The sequence below is a fragment of the Euprymna scolopes genome, chromosome 43 (assembly GCF_053919585.1).
Source record: "Euprymna scolopes isolate OS-2025 chromosome 43, ASM5391958v1, whole genome shotgun sequence".
Lineage (NCBI taxonomy): Eukaryota > Metazoa > Mollusca > Cephalopoda > Sepiida > Sepiolidae > Euprymna > Euprymna scolopes.
The window spans coordinates 27,040,480-27,057,949 of NC_136524.1; the positions used below are offsets into that span (position 1 = coordinate 27,040,480).

The 17,470-nt window shown below is 33.0% G+C and overlaps 1 protein-coding gene across 4 annotated transcripts in view; it reads left to right on the top strand.

Annotated features, from left to right (window-relative positions):
- Positions 1-214: 214 nt before the first annotated feature.
- LOC145268253 (differentially expressed in FDCP 6 homolog) overlaps positions 215-17,470 on the top strand; it is a 143,109-nt gene continuing 125,853 nt past the window's right edge. For all 4 annotated transcript variants that reach the window (XR_013864866.1, XR_013864867.1, XM_080123593.1 and 1 more), the window contains exon 1: positions 215-921. Coding sequence is in view for 2 of the 4 variants with exons in the window: in XM_080123593.1 (XP_079979719.1) it covers positions 835-921 (87 nt within the window). In the remaining 2 variants the exon portion in view is untranslated. The remainder of the gene's footprint in view (positions 922-17,470) is intronic.

The following is a 17,470-nucleotide window of genomic DNA, read 5'->3' on the forward strand; positions in this document are numbered from 1 at the left end:
AACCGTGTCACTCAGCACAAAAGAGCACGACCAAGTAGAGTAGTATCTGTTTTGACAGATAAGCGTACAAATTCTCGTGACAGATAAGCCTGACGAATTCTCACGAAAATGAAACGTGGAATATTCTGTGTAGCTTAATTGCCATATATATTTTCAAAACTTACTATATACATATGTGTGCGTGCGTGCGTGTGTGTGTGTGTGTAAAAAGTTCACACATTATTCAAGAGTTGTTAGTGGTTGATGATAATGATTGTTAAAAGAGAGAGAGAGAGAGAGAGAGAGAGAGAGAGAGAGAGAGAGAGAGAGAGAGAAGGGGAAGAAGAGGAAGGGAGGAAGACCACTGACTGATAGGCGGGTCAAATTGTAAGTAAGTGTTTTAAAAACACAGTGGTTGTTGATGAATCCATCCAGAAACTGAGGGGTGTGACACCACGTAAAAGAGACGGTGTCACCTACAGTCGAACTTTTCCCCCATCCCCCCTTATAAAGTGGAGAATAGCACAACCTATATTATTATGTGCTGGTATATATATATATGTATATGTAAAATGGAGAAGTTTCTCCATCGCGTATAAGTTTGGTGAAATCTGCACAAACAAACAAAATTCGTATCCAGTTGTTCAATTTATTTTTATTTGTAGTGTTTATGCTAAAAACACTCTCTCCTTCTCAAGTTTCTTTTTTAAAAACTAATTTCGTGACTTGTTTTTCGTTTCTCCTCGTATTTAAAGTTCAGCTTTAAATTAAGTGCTTTCGATTATAGATTTTAAAAATTATTGTTCAATTACAAGATATTGAATTGTTTTTTATTTTTCGCTTTCTTAATCGGATATGGAAGAACTTGAGAAATGTGTCTGGCATGCCTTCACGGCACTTTCCGATGTTCGAACTGGATATGTTCAAAAATCTAAACTTAAGGTGAGTATTTTTGTTTTAATCGGTACATGTACAGATCGACCACCATGGCTGCTCATATTGTTTCGGTAAAATTCCAGTTACGATAACAACCGAAACACGATCACACAAAATAGAACCCGGGTCCCTGAAACGAGGGGAAAAAATCCTGACTTCTTTACTTTGTACTTTTTTGTCTCTCTAAATCGCTTTTTGTTCATATTGTACCCCTAGCCCCCACCCACACCAACGACGGTAGAGTTGGCTATGACGATGGTTACGATACAAGTCGGTTTTTAATGTTCCTATTTACAATGCCTCCCCACAGGACAGGGTCGTTTTTTAACGTGGAGAAAAGGAACAATAAAAATTGTCTCAGTCGTGAAGGATTTCTCCTCCACTGACAGAACAAGAAATTGAAGTGCAGCATCTAAAGATACTACACTTTGATCTTGTCCCGAAGGTCAAAATGTTGGGAGAAATCTAGCTCCCCCCCCCCCAAAGGTGTTCTCTGTATAGGGTCAAAAATAAAATTGCCCCAGTCTTCAAAGTTTTCGTAGTTGTACATTTTGACATCCCGGCAAATCTAGAAAGCCATTCTTAACATGGAGGATTTTTTCTTTTTTAAATAAACTTTCCTTTACGCAGATCGAACTTTCCTAAAACGAAAACAATTAATTTGCCGGGTATGTTAATATACACGAGTGCTAGGATTTCTTCACTAATTAGCCATGCTAGCATTTTATTTGGTTATATTGAACTTTTCAGCTTTAATGACTCATTGAAAGAATATTAGAATTATGACTTTCATATTAACCGGAAAAAATTGGTAAATTTTTAAGATGTGTCCCAGCGTTTTATAAACACACTAACCTCCCATGTTAAAAACAGCTTTCGGAATAACCCCCCTCCAACCTCCCCATGTTAAAGAACGGCTTCCAAGGTTGGAGGGGGGGGGTTATGACTTAATGTAGGGGATCAATTTTCAATTATAACGTTTGAATTTAGCCTAAAAAGACTTTAAAAGTAGTACGGTACCAAAAATGCATAAATATCATTTATTTTTTTTTTTTTTTTACAAAAACGTTTGAATTTCATTTTACACCACAGACAGCGCCACAGCGGACACGCGAAACCTTAATAAGGAGTTGTGTTGATTGACCACAATGTGGGGTGTCAATTTATTAGAACGTTATAATTAAAGTGCCCCCCCCCCACCTTAAAAGTCAGTAAATAAAAAAATTCCCTGCTAATATGAAAGTCAAGTCTGTTATCGATAATTTGCAGGGGGAGGAGAGAATGAAATAAAAAAGAATTAATTTTATAGCGAAGGGGAAAGCTCGTTCAGGTCCGAGAGGGGAAAGCTAACAACTTCAATGTAACTATTTTAATTGTTGCATTTCTTTCCATAAATTTTCGTAATTCTTTTGTATGTTTGTTCTAAAAAAATATATATCTGAAATTTTCTTATAAATATGGACTTTCGGGTTTGTATTACTGTACACATAGATTCGAAAAAGTTGTCAAACAAATATATAACAAATAAATGTTATCAAAGGCAAGATGTTAATTTTCTACCTAACTGGATATATTTTTCGTGTTTTTATTCAATGTAACATGTTTATTCAGCTCGAAAACCATACAGTGTTTACCGATGTAATGGAACATTCAAGATGGCGTCTTATTCTCTCTTTAACACGGTAAGTGTGGGAAAAGATGTTATAAATAAAAAACCGGATAAAATACTGTTAAAAACTCGCTCAATATATGTTACCGTGACATAGGCTGACATATATTCGGCGGGTTTTTAATAGTATTTTGTATAGTTTTTTATTTATAACACCTTTTTCCATACTTACGGTGTTAAAGAGGGTGTGAGACGCCATCTTGAATTTTCGAATACATACATCGGTAAACACTGTTTTTCGAGCTGAATAAATATGCTACAATGCTACATTGAATAAAAACACAAAAAATATATCCAGTTTGGTAGAAAAGTAACTTATCTTGCCTTTGATATCATTTATTTGTTATATATTTGTTTTTTGACAACTTTTTCGAATCTGTGTACACTCAGTAATACAAACCCGGACTTTCAAATTAGAAACAATTGGTTTTAAAACTTGCGAAAATCGCATTCAATAGACTTTGTATATTTACAAGATAAAATACGTAAATAACTTGTTCTTCCATTTCAGGAACCCGTGTTTAATTTTGTGTCGTCGCTTTAATCTGTCATAACTCGCTACTGGATCTAAGTGAATTTTGTCAGCCATGTGGCTAAGCACCCTTAAATTGTTATTGCTTTTTCTTTCATTTTTGTAATTGTCTGTTTTTGTTACACCTTATCTCCTGTTGCTTTCACTTGTAAAGTTATTGTTGAGTACCTGGACCTGACGATTGTATCGATTTATGAAACTTGCTTTGTTTAACATTTGGATACTTATGCAGAGAAGTTACCGCGCTGAAATGTTATTTCGAAACCTATTCTTAACATAGGGAGGGGAGCGAAGTTTTGTAACTTTCATCTAACAATTAAACAAAACGACGAAAAACTGACTTGACAATGCTCTCACAAAATAGCATGGCACCTTCTCTGCATCAAGTACCAAGGTTTGTTATTTTAAGTTTTTACAAACCATTTAGCTTGTGTTGGTGATTCTTGTCCACTATTTCTTCTACACTAGCGGGACCTGTGGAAATTCCACAGGGACTGATTCATATGTAATATATTGATGTTTGCATTAGATATTCAGCGTAAATGGAGACGCTCTGTGATATTATTGTACCTATTTACAATGCCTCCCCGCGGGACAGTTAGACACCAGGGTCGTTTTTTAACGTGGAGAAAAGGTACAAAAATAAAAATTGTCTCATTGTGGCTGGTTTGTTAAAACTGCAAAAGTATTTATCCAAACTAGCAGGGATGCCTGGCGTAGCCCGGTCGTAAAATACGCTTAAATATGGTATTTTAATTCTTGCAGATTTCGCATATATTATTATAGTTAATGTTCTATCGATTTTTATATATTATAGTTGTGATTTCAAGAATAAAAGTATATCTATGACTTGGATTCATCAGCTTGAATCGAAACCTAATCCCAAAGTTATATATAACTTTAGTTCCTTCAGCTTTAACCGAAACCAAAACTTATAAAAAAAATAGATGATTGGAGTGCCATTAGTTATAACCGAAACCAAAACTTATGAGGAATTCTTGGTAAAATTATTAAAGATTAAATGACTTGAGTGCCATCAGCCATAATCGAAACCGAAACCAAAACCAAAAAAGAATTCTTGGTAAAATTATTTATTACAAGAAATGGAAGTGTATAACAATTAAACGACCCGGATGTAAGCGTGACACAGAAAATAACACTATCGTATTAATATATAGATAACATAAAAAAAAAAAAAATCTGTACATACCCGTGACAAAATGAAAAATATCACCTTCCGAAAATCCTAAATTGATCAAATAGTATTATTTTTGTACAGAAAATCATTTTTGGCGCTTGTTCATAAGAACGAAAATGGAAAATCGAAGTGTTCAATTTCAATTAAAGCGAATGGTATATACTTTGTCATGCCGAAATTAGTAATATATCCAAAAATTACGAAAAATAGTTTAATATAAACTATTAATGAAAATACTTTTCTAAATTGCAAGTTATACTTAAATAATGATTCCAAAATATAAGTTACTTTTAAGTTAAGTTTAAAAAATGGTGGATCAATGGATCGTGAAAGTACAGGTTTCAATAATCCAGTTACTGATTGCGACATAAGTAGATAACGTTGCTTTTAGTTGAAAGTGACAATGTTTTAGATAACATTGGTTTTTATATATATGTATAACTCTTCTTGGCCTTTGGCCAAGATCAAAGTCTAGTATCTGATTAGTCCCATAACTCTGCTAAACAGAGTTAAAGATTTTGGCCAAGGTCCTATCAAATCGGCTGCAGATCGTTATCAGAATTGAACGAATCAGCAGAACTATGCTGTGAAAGGGAGATTAATTCAAAACAACTTGCACCTGGTTCGCACAATCTTAGAGGGAGAGATAGAAGACTACACGAAAGCCATGCTGATCAATCTTGATCTGTCCAAAGTTTTCGATAGGGTCAACCATTGCTTCCTGGCATGTGTTCTGAAGTTCGCCAGATTCCAACCATGTTTCCGCAAATGGATCTCCGTACTGTACTGTGCCACCAACGGCAGTGGTACAGATAAAGGGAACACGTTCGAAATCCTTCGCTATCTCCCGGTCCATGCGTCAGGGTTGTCCACTGTCTCCTTTGTTTTCTGTCCTTTCATTGGAGCTGCTACTTTGCAAGTTGAGGCGGGAGGAGGCAAGTCTGGTCCTGTGCAGAATCACTCTACCTGGCGGGTCAAGAGCCAGTTTCCGTATTCGCCAATGACATCACCATTGTGTCAAGCTTCTGACACATCGAAGCGGTGACAGAGGTGCTCATGCAGTACGAAAAGACCATGAGGGCCAAAATCAACTGCAGTAAGTTGACTGGTCTGTGGTTGGGAGCCTTGAGAGGCGCCAACTCGCTTCCTGCTCCCTTCAGCTGGACCAACGGCCCGGTTTTAATTTTCAGCATGTGGTTCGGACTGGACTTCCATCTGGAAAAGAATTGATCAGAGGTAAGGTCAAAGCTTTGTCAACTCATGGGTTCTACAGAGCAAGTTGTCCTCGCTTGGGAATCTAATTTTCGTATCCTTATTTAAAAACCAAGACATAAGAAGTTTCCAGGCAGCTTTTCCCGACCTCATTCTTGACCACGAGGTTGAGGTGCTACCGGTTTTTTGTGGAAACTTATGACTTGGTTTTTAAATATGAAAATTAGGTGATATATTAATATTTGAATGGGCTTTTTTTTCATGGAGGATGCCTCCAGGGTAAATGTTTTTTCACATGCTTTTCTATTAAGGGAATTTTCTTTAAACAATGTTCTATTGTCAAGAGTGTTTTCATTCAAGAAGTCTGAAGAAATGCTAGTTGTGAAAAATTTCAAACACCATAATGTTTGAAATTGTCGAACTGGTATGGAAACAATTGTAACTTAAAATGAAATACACTTTCTGTTATCAACACCTTTTTTTAAGTCTTGGTTTTGTTTATACAGTAAATATATATATATATATAATATATATATATATATATATATATATAAACTCTGTAGCATCTGTTCTTCAGATGCCGCACTTCAATTTCTTGTTGCCTCTGTGGAGAAATCCTTCATGACTGAGACAATTTTTAATTTTTGTTCCCTTTTCTCCACGTTAAAAAACAACCCTGGTATCTAACTCTGTTCCATGAAGAGGCATTGTAAACGAACATTCGTTTTTAATAGAAATTCAATTTTGCAACTTTCGATTGTCGTTCTTATTCTGCACCTCATTTTTAAGCGATTACTGGAAATTCCTAGGCATTACAACAAATATTGCAAGTTTGAATCATTGAATTATGTCCTTTCGTTTCTTGTTTTCAAAATGGTGGGCAAGATAGATTCTCATGTTACTCATACATATTATTTAAAAAAAAAAATTTTTATTTAAAAATAAAACTACTTGATCATTTTACATAATTTTTGTAATATATTTTCGTTTCGTCACTAATGTGCGTAAGTTTTTTTTTTTTTTTAACGAAGAATTCTGGAAAAAAAATCAAACGTTATATTTAACTTTTCAGCTCTAATGGATTTTTATTACAAAAAAAAAAAAAAAATCAAACAGAAGTAAACCGGGTAAAATGCAACATATTTTTCTTTGCCGTTGTTGAAGTTCTGTCTGTTTTACATCAAGTCAGCTGATCAGTGGCGGCTCGTGCCTGGAGCTGTGGAACTGCAGAGTACAGAGCACCCCCAATCATTTCTACTCGATATTATCTAAAAAATACGTTTTTTTCCTTTCTGTGATAATATATATATATATATATATATATATATATATATATATATATATATATATATATATATATAATCCTGAAGCTTAATGTCGATAACTGTCCCCATATTCATATAAGTATAAAAGTAAAACTTTGCTTGGAGCTGCCAAATTCACAGGTACACATTCTTAGCGAAGTTCGCTTATACGCATGCCCGCTTCAGACGGCGAATGAAAGCTAAGTTGGAACTGTCGTTTTAGCAGTTCCAAACGCTCGTGAAAACCGGTGTTTGCGTGTTTTCGCTTATATTATTTTTTTAAAAGGCTTGTTTACAAATGTGTTGTTTTTATTATTATTAAAAAGTGTAAAGTGTTCTTGTAAATAAATATCCACCTTAAAAAAAATTCTCACTTTTAAATGCGATTTAAGCAGACAAAAATATACAATATGCGAAACCTTTTTTTTTTTTTTTTAATTAAGTGTTCGGGCTTTTCCCCCGTAAAGCTACCAACGTAACTAATGTTATTTTTTTCACGTACGGCTTATTTTGTTATGTAGTTTGAAATCTATTCATTTTGTGGTAGTTAAACTTTACAGAATAAAAAATATTTACATTTTTTTCTAAAGAAAAGCGAAGAAAATTTGGGTTTGTATTACTGTGCACATAGATTCGAAAAAGTTGTCAAAAAACAAATATATAACAAATAAATGTTATCAAAGGCAAGATAAGTTACTTTTCTGCCAAACTGGATATATTTTTTGTGTTTTTATTCAATGTAACATTTATTCAGCTCGAAAAACAGTGGTTACCGATGTATTCGAAAATTCAAGATGGCGTCTCACACCCTCTTTAACACCGTAAGTTTGGAAAAAGGTGTTATAAATAAAAGACTATACAAAATACTATTAAAAACCCGCCGAATATATGTCAACCTATGTCACGGTAACATATATTGAGCGAGTTTTTAACAGTATTTTATCCGGTTTTTTATTTATAACATCTTTTCCCACACTTACCGTGTTAAAGAGAGAATCAGACGCCATCTTGAATGTTCCAATACATCGGTAAACTATGGTTTTCGAGCTGAATAAACATGTTACATTGAATAAAAACACGAAAAATATATCCAGTTTGGTAGAAAAGTAACTTATCTTGCCTTTGATAACATTTATTTGTTATATATTTTTTTGACAACTTTTTCGAATCTGTGTACAGTAATACAAACCCGAAAATTTTATTTTTTAAATACATTTTAGTAAAAAAATGTTTTTAAATGTTGCTCATAGTACAAAAATGTAAACTTTTTTTTATTCTATATTTTATTTACAAAGTAAGTTTAATTATAAACACATTTTTAAATAAAACTGTTATCCAATAAAACCATTTTTAAATGGTAAACTCCTAACTTTACCATCGTGTGCAAGCAAGTAAATTTCAAAGATTTTGTTTTTATGAAAAAATAAATTATTAAAAAATTGTAAATAAAATGTATTTAAAATGTTTTTCGTTTGTTTGCCTGCGGAAAAGCCCATGAAATTTATTTAATCTGTAAAGTTTAAAAGAAATATATTTGTATATTTTTTTATTACTCTGTAAAGTGTACACAATTTAAAATAGTATTTTTTTATTAAAATGTTTTTGTGTATTATCCCTTTTTCGACGGCTTATAATGGCAAAGTTTAAAAATATTTGTATTAAAACAAGACAATTTTAATGGCAAGCTTATTTTGTTATACGCCTAATTTTAATTAACAACAAGCTTTTTATAAATAAAAACGTTTTTAAATAGTAAAACTATTTTCGTTAATAAAAATCTGTTATCTAAAAGTTATAAAAGTACGATTCAACTCAGAACTTCGGGTTCAGTTGAATCGCAAAAAGAGGATCACGTAAACATTGTATTCCTTCTACTCTAATTAATATTCTACTAATAGACTGCCTAGTACTTACCTTTCCCAACACAATTGATATAAAAGAATTTAACCATGACCTCCTTGTATCCCCAAGAAATAACTTCTGTGACGGTAAGTGAACTTCAACAGATTGAGTTTTCACAGCTGCCTCTCCATGATAAAGTTGAAATTAAGAAAAGAGGCCGTTCAATGCCTGATATTCAAATATCTCAGCCAGGCATTAGCAACAACAAAGTGCATATTCGTAGCTTTAATTCTGACTGGTACCAACGGAAAAGTTGGCTTTGCGGCTGTGAACTAAAAAAGGCATTGTTCTGCTTTCCTTGTTTGTTGTTTGGGAGTGATGTAACGTGGACAAAAGATGGTTTCAGAACTATTAGCAAAATGAAAGATAAAACTGAAAAGCATGAAGTCAAAGAAGCACGTTGACAATGTAGTTTCCCTATAAATTTTGGGGACCGTAAATATTAAAGAAAAACTTAGTGAGGCCTACAGACTTTCAATCAATCATCATAACATGAATGTTAAGAAGAACCGTGAAATTTTATCTAAAATAATAGATTGTATTTTCTTTTGTGGGAACTTTGAAACTCCCTTACGAGGACATGATGAAAAAGATGATTCAGTAAATCCAGGTGTATTTAGAGGATTAATAAATTTTGCATCTAAATTAGATCCAGATTTAAAGAATCACTTAGTAACCAGTAGTGTCTGCAAAGGTGTTTCCAAGACCATTCAGAATGACATACTTGACTGTCTTTTACAAATATACCGTGATGAAATAAGGGCAGAAATTAGCAAAGCTTCCTTTTTAGCTGTCATGGCTGACGATACAACAGATGTGTCTGAACATACACAAATGATCATTGTTTTACGGTACGTCTTGGATGAAAAAAATACTTGAACGCTTTTGGGGATTCTTTATTCCAGAAAACCAAACCGCTGATGGAATATCAATGTATTCTACAACAATTGGATATAATCCTTCAAGGGAATCGCCAAAAACTGATAGCTCAGACATTTGATGGTGCAAATGTCATGAAAGGCAAAAAAGCTGGTGTTCAGGCGAAAATAAAAGCAGTTTATAGTAATGCACATTTCACTCACTGTTATGTGCATCAACTTAATTTAATAATGAGGAATGCAGCAAGCATTAGACGAAATGCTAGAATATTTATCTTTAACATTTTGGCTATTCTGACTTTCTTTTCTAGATCACCACAGCATCTGTCCATTCTCAAGAAGCATATGGATGTAAGCATTCCACGTCTATCCGCCACAAGGTGGAACTTTAACATACGTACCATAAATAGAGTTCATGAAAATGTTCAAGCATTAAAAAAACTCTCACTGAAATTCAGTCAACATATGTAGATGAAACCGTTGCAGAAGCGACAGGAATTCTGAAATATTTGAACGATGAAAATTTCATATTTTGGTTAGAGCTATTTCATCAAATTATGTCTCATGTTGAAATTATTTATAATCAAATGCAATCTCGGGAAATTAGCATATAAAGTCAATGAATACATAGCAAATTTCAAAACTGCTATTTTAGAGATAAGAAACTCCAAATACTGTGAAAATCCTTCACAAACACTCAAGGTCGAAGCTAAAGAACTGTGTGACTATATATCTGTTGATATAACGGACAGATATTCTTCAACTAAACATTTGATACTTGCTAAATTGTTTAACAAGAAAAACTTTGCTAGTTTTAAGAAAACTACCTACAGAAGAGATATCCTTGACAACTGAAGCATATCCCATGATTGACAAACAAAAGCTTGAAACTGAGTTAGAAATATTTTATAGTAAGTCAGATATCCATGAGTATTGCAAAGTAATTGATCTCCTGAAATTTATTTTGGAAAACAATTTAAACAATGTTCTTAGTGAAATAACAAAACTCATAAAAATTATCTTGACAATCCCCATGACTACATCAGAGGCAGAACGTTTTTTTTTCAACTCTGAAAAGAATAAAAACTTTTCTAAGGAGCACCATGGGTTGCGAAAGACTAAATGCACTTGCGGTGCTTTCAATTGATAAAAAAGTTCTTCAGCAGCCATTCAGAAGTTAAGGAGAAAATTATCAATCTTTTCTCACAAATTAAAACAAGAATGGAATTTACTTTCAAATAAATATAATAAGTAAGCTATTCCAAATATTTACATCTATTTAGAATTCCTTTAAGTTATTGTATTTTTATACGTGTGCATGCGTATAAATTATGTATATTTTTATGTTTGTTTTATTTTTACACAATATTAAAACAATACGCATTTTTTTTTAAACAGCACCCCCACTAATCTTAGGCACGAGAGCCGCCACTGCAGCTGATATTTGGACTTGACAATGAATGCTCTGCAAAAGTCAGTTGTAAAATTATTTTGAAAAATGGCAGTTCTGTCAAACCTTAAACAGAAGTAACTTTTTCAAAGCACCCACCATCAAGTCCAAATATCGCGGCCGCCATTACCCTTTGCACTTTCAAATTAAATTATTAATGAGCAAACATAAGATTTTACCCCCCCCTCCCCTCCTGAAATTTTTTAAAAAGCGAAAAATAAAAACCCCGCCTCTGTAAAAACAACAAAAAAAAGAAAAACTTTCCTAAGAAAAAAAGGACAAAACGGCAGTCATAATTGGAAATTTAAAAGCTGTAAATATAGGATGAAATTAAAATGTACTTAAAACTACTTAAAAACACCAAATAATGATGCAGGTATGTCACAAAGTAACTTTTATTGTCTATGGTAACATTTAGTAACATTTGTATATTTGATTTTTGACCACTTTTTCGAATTGGTAAAACATACGCAAAAGTACTCATTCAGTTGGGAAAATTGGTTGCTATACTGCTCGATTTGTTTCTTGCGGCTTTGTTTACACGCTTGCACGTCAAATGTATATGCGCTTGCACGTCAAATGTATATGCGCTTGCACGTCAAATGTATACGCACTTATGCATAAAGGATTACATTGCATAAGTCTTGATGATCACAAAACTACTTGTCGGTGTCAAATTTAAATGTGATATGCGTCTTCAGCATACCTGAAAACATGTGTCGTCCTTTTAAAGGTGAGTGTTAAGGTGTAAAGGAAGTAAAAATTTAACAAAAACTAGAATTCTCATAAAATTTCTTGTTCCATAAAGTTTTTAAAACAAGGTTTTACAATGATTTACAAAATTTGTTAAACATTATCTCCACAAGGACAAAGTTAGACACAAGATCAAGATTTTTTCAGTGTGGCAGAAATCCCTCTTCATATACACACACACTCTGGGATTAGAAACAAAAATAACCTGTCATGAATAAGAGCACTCCAAATTACAAGGACCCATTCCACCTCTGAGACCAGATGCTGCACTTTGATCTTGATTGGATAGAAACCCCATAAATTTTGTTTTCCCTTTACACTAGACCACATATGAGGAAGATTCAGTTTCCTTTAAAGGGGAGGCACTTTGAATTGAGACTAATAAAAATGACTCCAGTTTAAAACGATTTCTGACTGAGGACAGAAAATTCAGATTGGCAAGCGATAAACAAAAATAAACTTTTATATTGTACCTACTTGTCATGGAACGAAGATTGTATGTTTCAAAAATCTCAAATTGATCAAGTTTATTTACGGAATACAAATTTGGCCGTTCCATCCTTTATCGATAAGTGATGGACAAGGCCAGAGGTTATGTTACTCTAGGGAACATAATCAGTGATTATTTGTGATATTTTCCATGTGCATCCAGGTTGTCTGCCCTTGTCTACCAATTCGTTGGACGATTTCTTTCAACCTCATTGAAACAGTAAAATTTTTTCTTGAATAAAAACTACTTGATCAAATTACGTGATTTTTTTTTTTTTTTTTTTTTTTTTTTTTAAATTTCATCTTTGTCATGTAACTGATACATACATGATATAGACATTTCTGTATTTTAATTTTAAATGCTGCCATAAATGGCAATCTGAATAAGCACCTAAAATTCAGGTTCTTTAAAAGGGACACTTTGGATTCAGCTGAGAACAAAAATAACCTGTAAAACTTAAGAGCGCCTTGGGTAATAATTCCTCAATGAAGTAATTTTCAAGTCTTAGAAAGTCTTCAGCTTTCTACTGATTAAATTCCCCCCCCCCTCATGCCCTAAAAGCAAGCAGTGTCGGCCATTTCTGATCCTGTGTAGTTCTAAGATCCACCCTCCCTGGTTTTTAACTTTATGCTTTTTGTACCAGGGAATGCTGATTGGGCTGCCCAAGCATTCCTTGTAGGCTAGAGTGCTCCTTCTCTGTAACCCAAGCAAGGCAGGGTGGCCCATAAACCATTGAGCACTACTAACTCTGTCTAGTGGTGGACATTTCAAGGGTTACCAGATGCCACCAGTCATAGGAAAATACAAACATGTATGACCCTAAGTATGTGTGGCAACACTGTTTACTTCGGCTGACTATCGTTTTGACGCCATGCTGAGTTCCCTTCTCACACAATGGCTTGGTCTGTGCCCTCACCGTCTGGATGTCAGAATAGATCTGAAATCAAAAAATAAAAATCAGTGGTCATTTTTCTTATATAAAAAATAATTCTCTGAAAGTTAAACAAATCATTTATAAGTTTCTGATTCTAAATACCAATGTTAAGAGACTGGCAGTTTCCATTAGTAAAGTCGGGCAATCAATACTAGTCTGGGGCTTCTCTTCACAGTGTAGTCTTAAGTCTTTATGGCTGGTTTTTCTTTTCTGGTGGCAACTTCCTTATCTATCTATTTTATTGATAGTCACCACCAAAAAAGAAAAACCAGCCATAAATATAGAGAATATACTTGCGATGAGAGTATAATATTACTTCAAATCAAAGTAAAAACTTGTGCCAATAAACAATCGCCAAGTTATCAATAAAATGAAACCAATACCTCCCTGTGGCGACAGCTTGGCCACACTGGATCGTACTTCCCCTCTTCCTTCACCTCCATCTTACTCCTACTCCTTTTCTTTACCACTCCTCTCTCCAAAACCTCTACTGTCCACATTCACAAACTATATACCCCCCTACCTTTCAGAGCGTTAACCACACCCAAATATATTTTATAAAAATCAAATGTAATCTTGATTCTCGTTGCAATAATGACCCCTTTTTTGTTCTGACGAGGTGGTCTCTTTAAATTGAGATCCCATTAAAACAGGTATGCACATATGTAACCAATGTTTTTTGTAATAAAGACTATATACCAGCTCTGTCCTCCATTGAGCACTCTTTAATAATCATGTGGGATTCATTGGATTTTCAGGTAATTTCATTTTGAACACCATTCTTCGATTTGTTTTTCAGGAGTCGCGGATGTTTTATTTGGAGTTATAAATAATAAACTAGAAAAAATACTGTTAGAAATTCGCTCAATATATATTACCGTGACATAAGTTGACATTTTCGGTGTTTTTTAATAGTATTTTGTCTAGTTTATTATTTATAACACCTTTTCCCAAACTTACCGTGTTAAAGAGTCGGGCGCCATTTTGAATTTTCCAATACATCGGTAAACACTGCATGTTTTTTGAGCTGAATAAACATGTTACATTGAATAAAAACACAAAAAATATATCCAGTTTGGTAGAAAAGTAACTTATATTGCCTTTAACATTTTTTTTTTTTTTTTTTTTTTTTTTTTTTTTGACAACTTTTTTGAATTTGTGTACAGTAATACAAACCCGGTTAAAGTATAGAATAGGTACAAACACACCCTTCCCTCCCCATGTTAAGAATGGCTTTTTAAATAATAACGATATTCAGCATGGATCAATAAGTGCACTAGTACCAAAAATATTAAACCTTAATAAACGTTTCATGTTAAAATATTTTGCTACATTGACAAAATTATATTTTGATACATTAAAGCACTCATTAAAAAAAAAATTATTAATACATAAAATTTTTTGATGAATTTATTTTGTAAATGTTTCGATTTTCATATTGTGTTATTTTATATATTTTTTGCGTTATCGTAAACACTTGTTTATACTTGAGATTCTTGATGTTATTTCTCTTTCGAAGAACGATAATTCGTCTGTTGCTAATGTCACTCAAGCAGAAGTGCTGTCTTTTTTTTTTTTTTTTTTTTTTTTGTAGTTACCTTTCAGCTGTTTTTATTCGTTACCCGATTTTAACCTAGCCTCCATCTGTTAAAACATGGTAGCTGATCTGTACAGGCACTAATTTTAGACAAACAATAAAATTAAAAAAAAAACAAAAAAACTCGTTTTAACGACAGAAATTCTCAATTACAAGCAACGTGTTAGGGAGTGTTTTCACCTCATTCACAAATGACAAACTTAAAAAATTCTCTCACGTTACAAAGAAAAAAAAAATAGGTTCACACAAATCTATAGTTTTTAGTTCAAAATATTGTTTGGCATTTCATTAGCAAATTAAAGCGGAGGGGTGGGGGGCGGTTGTGGTGTTGCGGCGCGCGCGCGCCCCAACACCACACCCGCGCGCCCCCAATGTAAACAGTAAAATCTTCGAAAAATGTTAAATGGTGCTCTAATCGGTAAATGTCGGTGCGTTACTTACGGAAAAACGGTTAACTAAACTGCAGAAGCACCTATTAAGCCACATAAGTTCTATAAATCCCCCTCTCGCAAAAAAAGAACAAAACAAATGTTTGGTGCTTATGTTTTTGTAAACCGCATTAAAAACTACGTGAGACAAAAAAAAAAAAAAAAAAATCCCTCAATTTGTATTTTTAATTTTAATTGTAAGTCATTAAAAAATGCCAGTCCGTAATTTTTTCCACCCAAAAAGTGCTATAATGTACTTGAAAACTTAATATTAAAAAAAAAAAAAAAAAATTAAACAATTAAAAATCTATGTAACGGGACATTTTGAAATAATACAATTTTAATCGTTTTAATCTTTTAAAAATTAATGCTTACGAAGTTTTTTTTCTTGGCAATTCAACTGATTATAGTATATATTCGAAAAAAATGCTATTTAAATATATGTATATATTAATTTATTTTTTTAATTGCAACTTCAAGGTAAATTTTTGTTCAATATGTATTTAATCTTAAAAAAAAATATATTTTACTTATTTGAACTCTTGTTTCATAGTAAAAATTTCGATATTTAAAATTTGGAAATTCTATGTTCCAGGAAAAAAATAAATTACCCCCCCTCCTCCCCAACTTTGAGTGCTTTCCTTTTATTTCTTTTTTAGCTAATTTTAAATTTTCCGCGGAAGATTGGTATGCCATGTGAGAAGGCAGTTTGCTAGGTGAAGCAAACCGTCGTTTATGCTGCCGCACGCGCGTAGCGTAAACGGAAGCTGTAAAATGGCGGAAAGTAGTTCGTGGGTTCAGGGGTTAATACCACGCAAACGGTAACTTTGTCCCCCGGTTTAAGTATGATTCGTTGTCAGCGACCTCGATTACCCCTAATAAAAACAAATTAGATCGGTCGGTGTTCTGTTACGTAACCCTATATTTACAAAAAAAATAAAATAAATAAAATACTTGATGAAATTAATTAATTTTTTTTTTTTTTTTTTTTTTTTTTTTTTTTTTTTCGGATAACTTCGTTCCATAACGGATATATGCAATATAACCAAGTTCCTAACTTTCACAAACTAACCGCCTAACGTTTCATTTTTTAATGTCTGGACTAAACTGTGCAAGTACCGAAAGATTGTATAAAAATGTAGCAAAATATAATTGTAGGTTGCACGCACTTTTAGAAAAGAAAGAGTTAATGACCCCTGTTGTTTGGCTGACAAGTGACATCTGTTGGGGGTTCTTGAAACTAAAATACAATACACACATTCGCCTCCTGTTACTGTCACGCAGAAGTGACCTCCCCCCCCCCCAACCGGTTCCTATAAGGGAAACTTAAACTGTTTATTTACTTTTTAAATCGTAAAAATATGCTCCCCTTCCCCCTCCCGGGTCGCATAGTTTTACTAGGTTACTATGAGAATTATAGGGACTGCCAAAATTCACCACAGAATTACCCCACCCTATATGTTACACGATGTAACTTTATAAATTATCAGTATAATTTTTGTACCATTTAAAAAAAAAATTTAAAAAGAAAATCATCGAACGAAAATAATGAAATTGCGAGACGAAAATCGTGTTTACATAATTGGCGCTTTAAAATAACGTTCCCATGAAGTAGACATCCCGAACGGGAAAACATACCTGTGTTTAATAAATCTAGCAAAAATCAACTAACGGCAGATTTTCCTGAAATTTTCGATACTTATTCATTCAAATAAGTAAAATATATATTTTTTTAAGTTTAAATACACATATTGAACAAAAATTTACATTGAAGTTGCAATTAAAAAAATAAATATATTTTTCGAATATATACTATAATCAGTTGAATTGCCAAGAAAAAAAAAACTTCGTAAGCATTAAATTTTAAAAGATTAAAACGATAAAAATTCGATTATTTCAAAATGTCCCGTTACAACATAAATTTTTAGCTCTTGTCAGCTATTTTATCGCCAGATTAAAACCGATTTGAAAATATTATTGCACAAATATTAAGCATTTTGTAGCCCCCCCCCCCTCCTGCATATTTTGTTCGTCTCTTTTTACCGAACAAAATATGGAAGCCCGTAGGTAATCAAAAGAACATTTAGTAAAACCGTATTTCATATTCATACAAATGTTTATAATATTATTAATCATTAAACTGTAAATCTTAAAATCTAACAAAATTATAAGATAGATTATTAATTGCATTTTGAAGATAAACAAAGG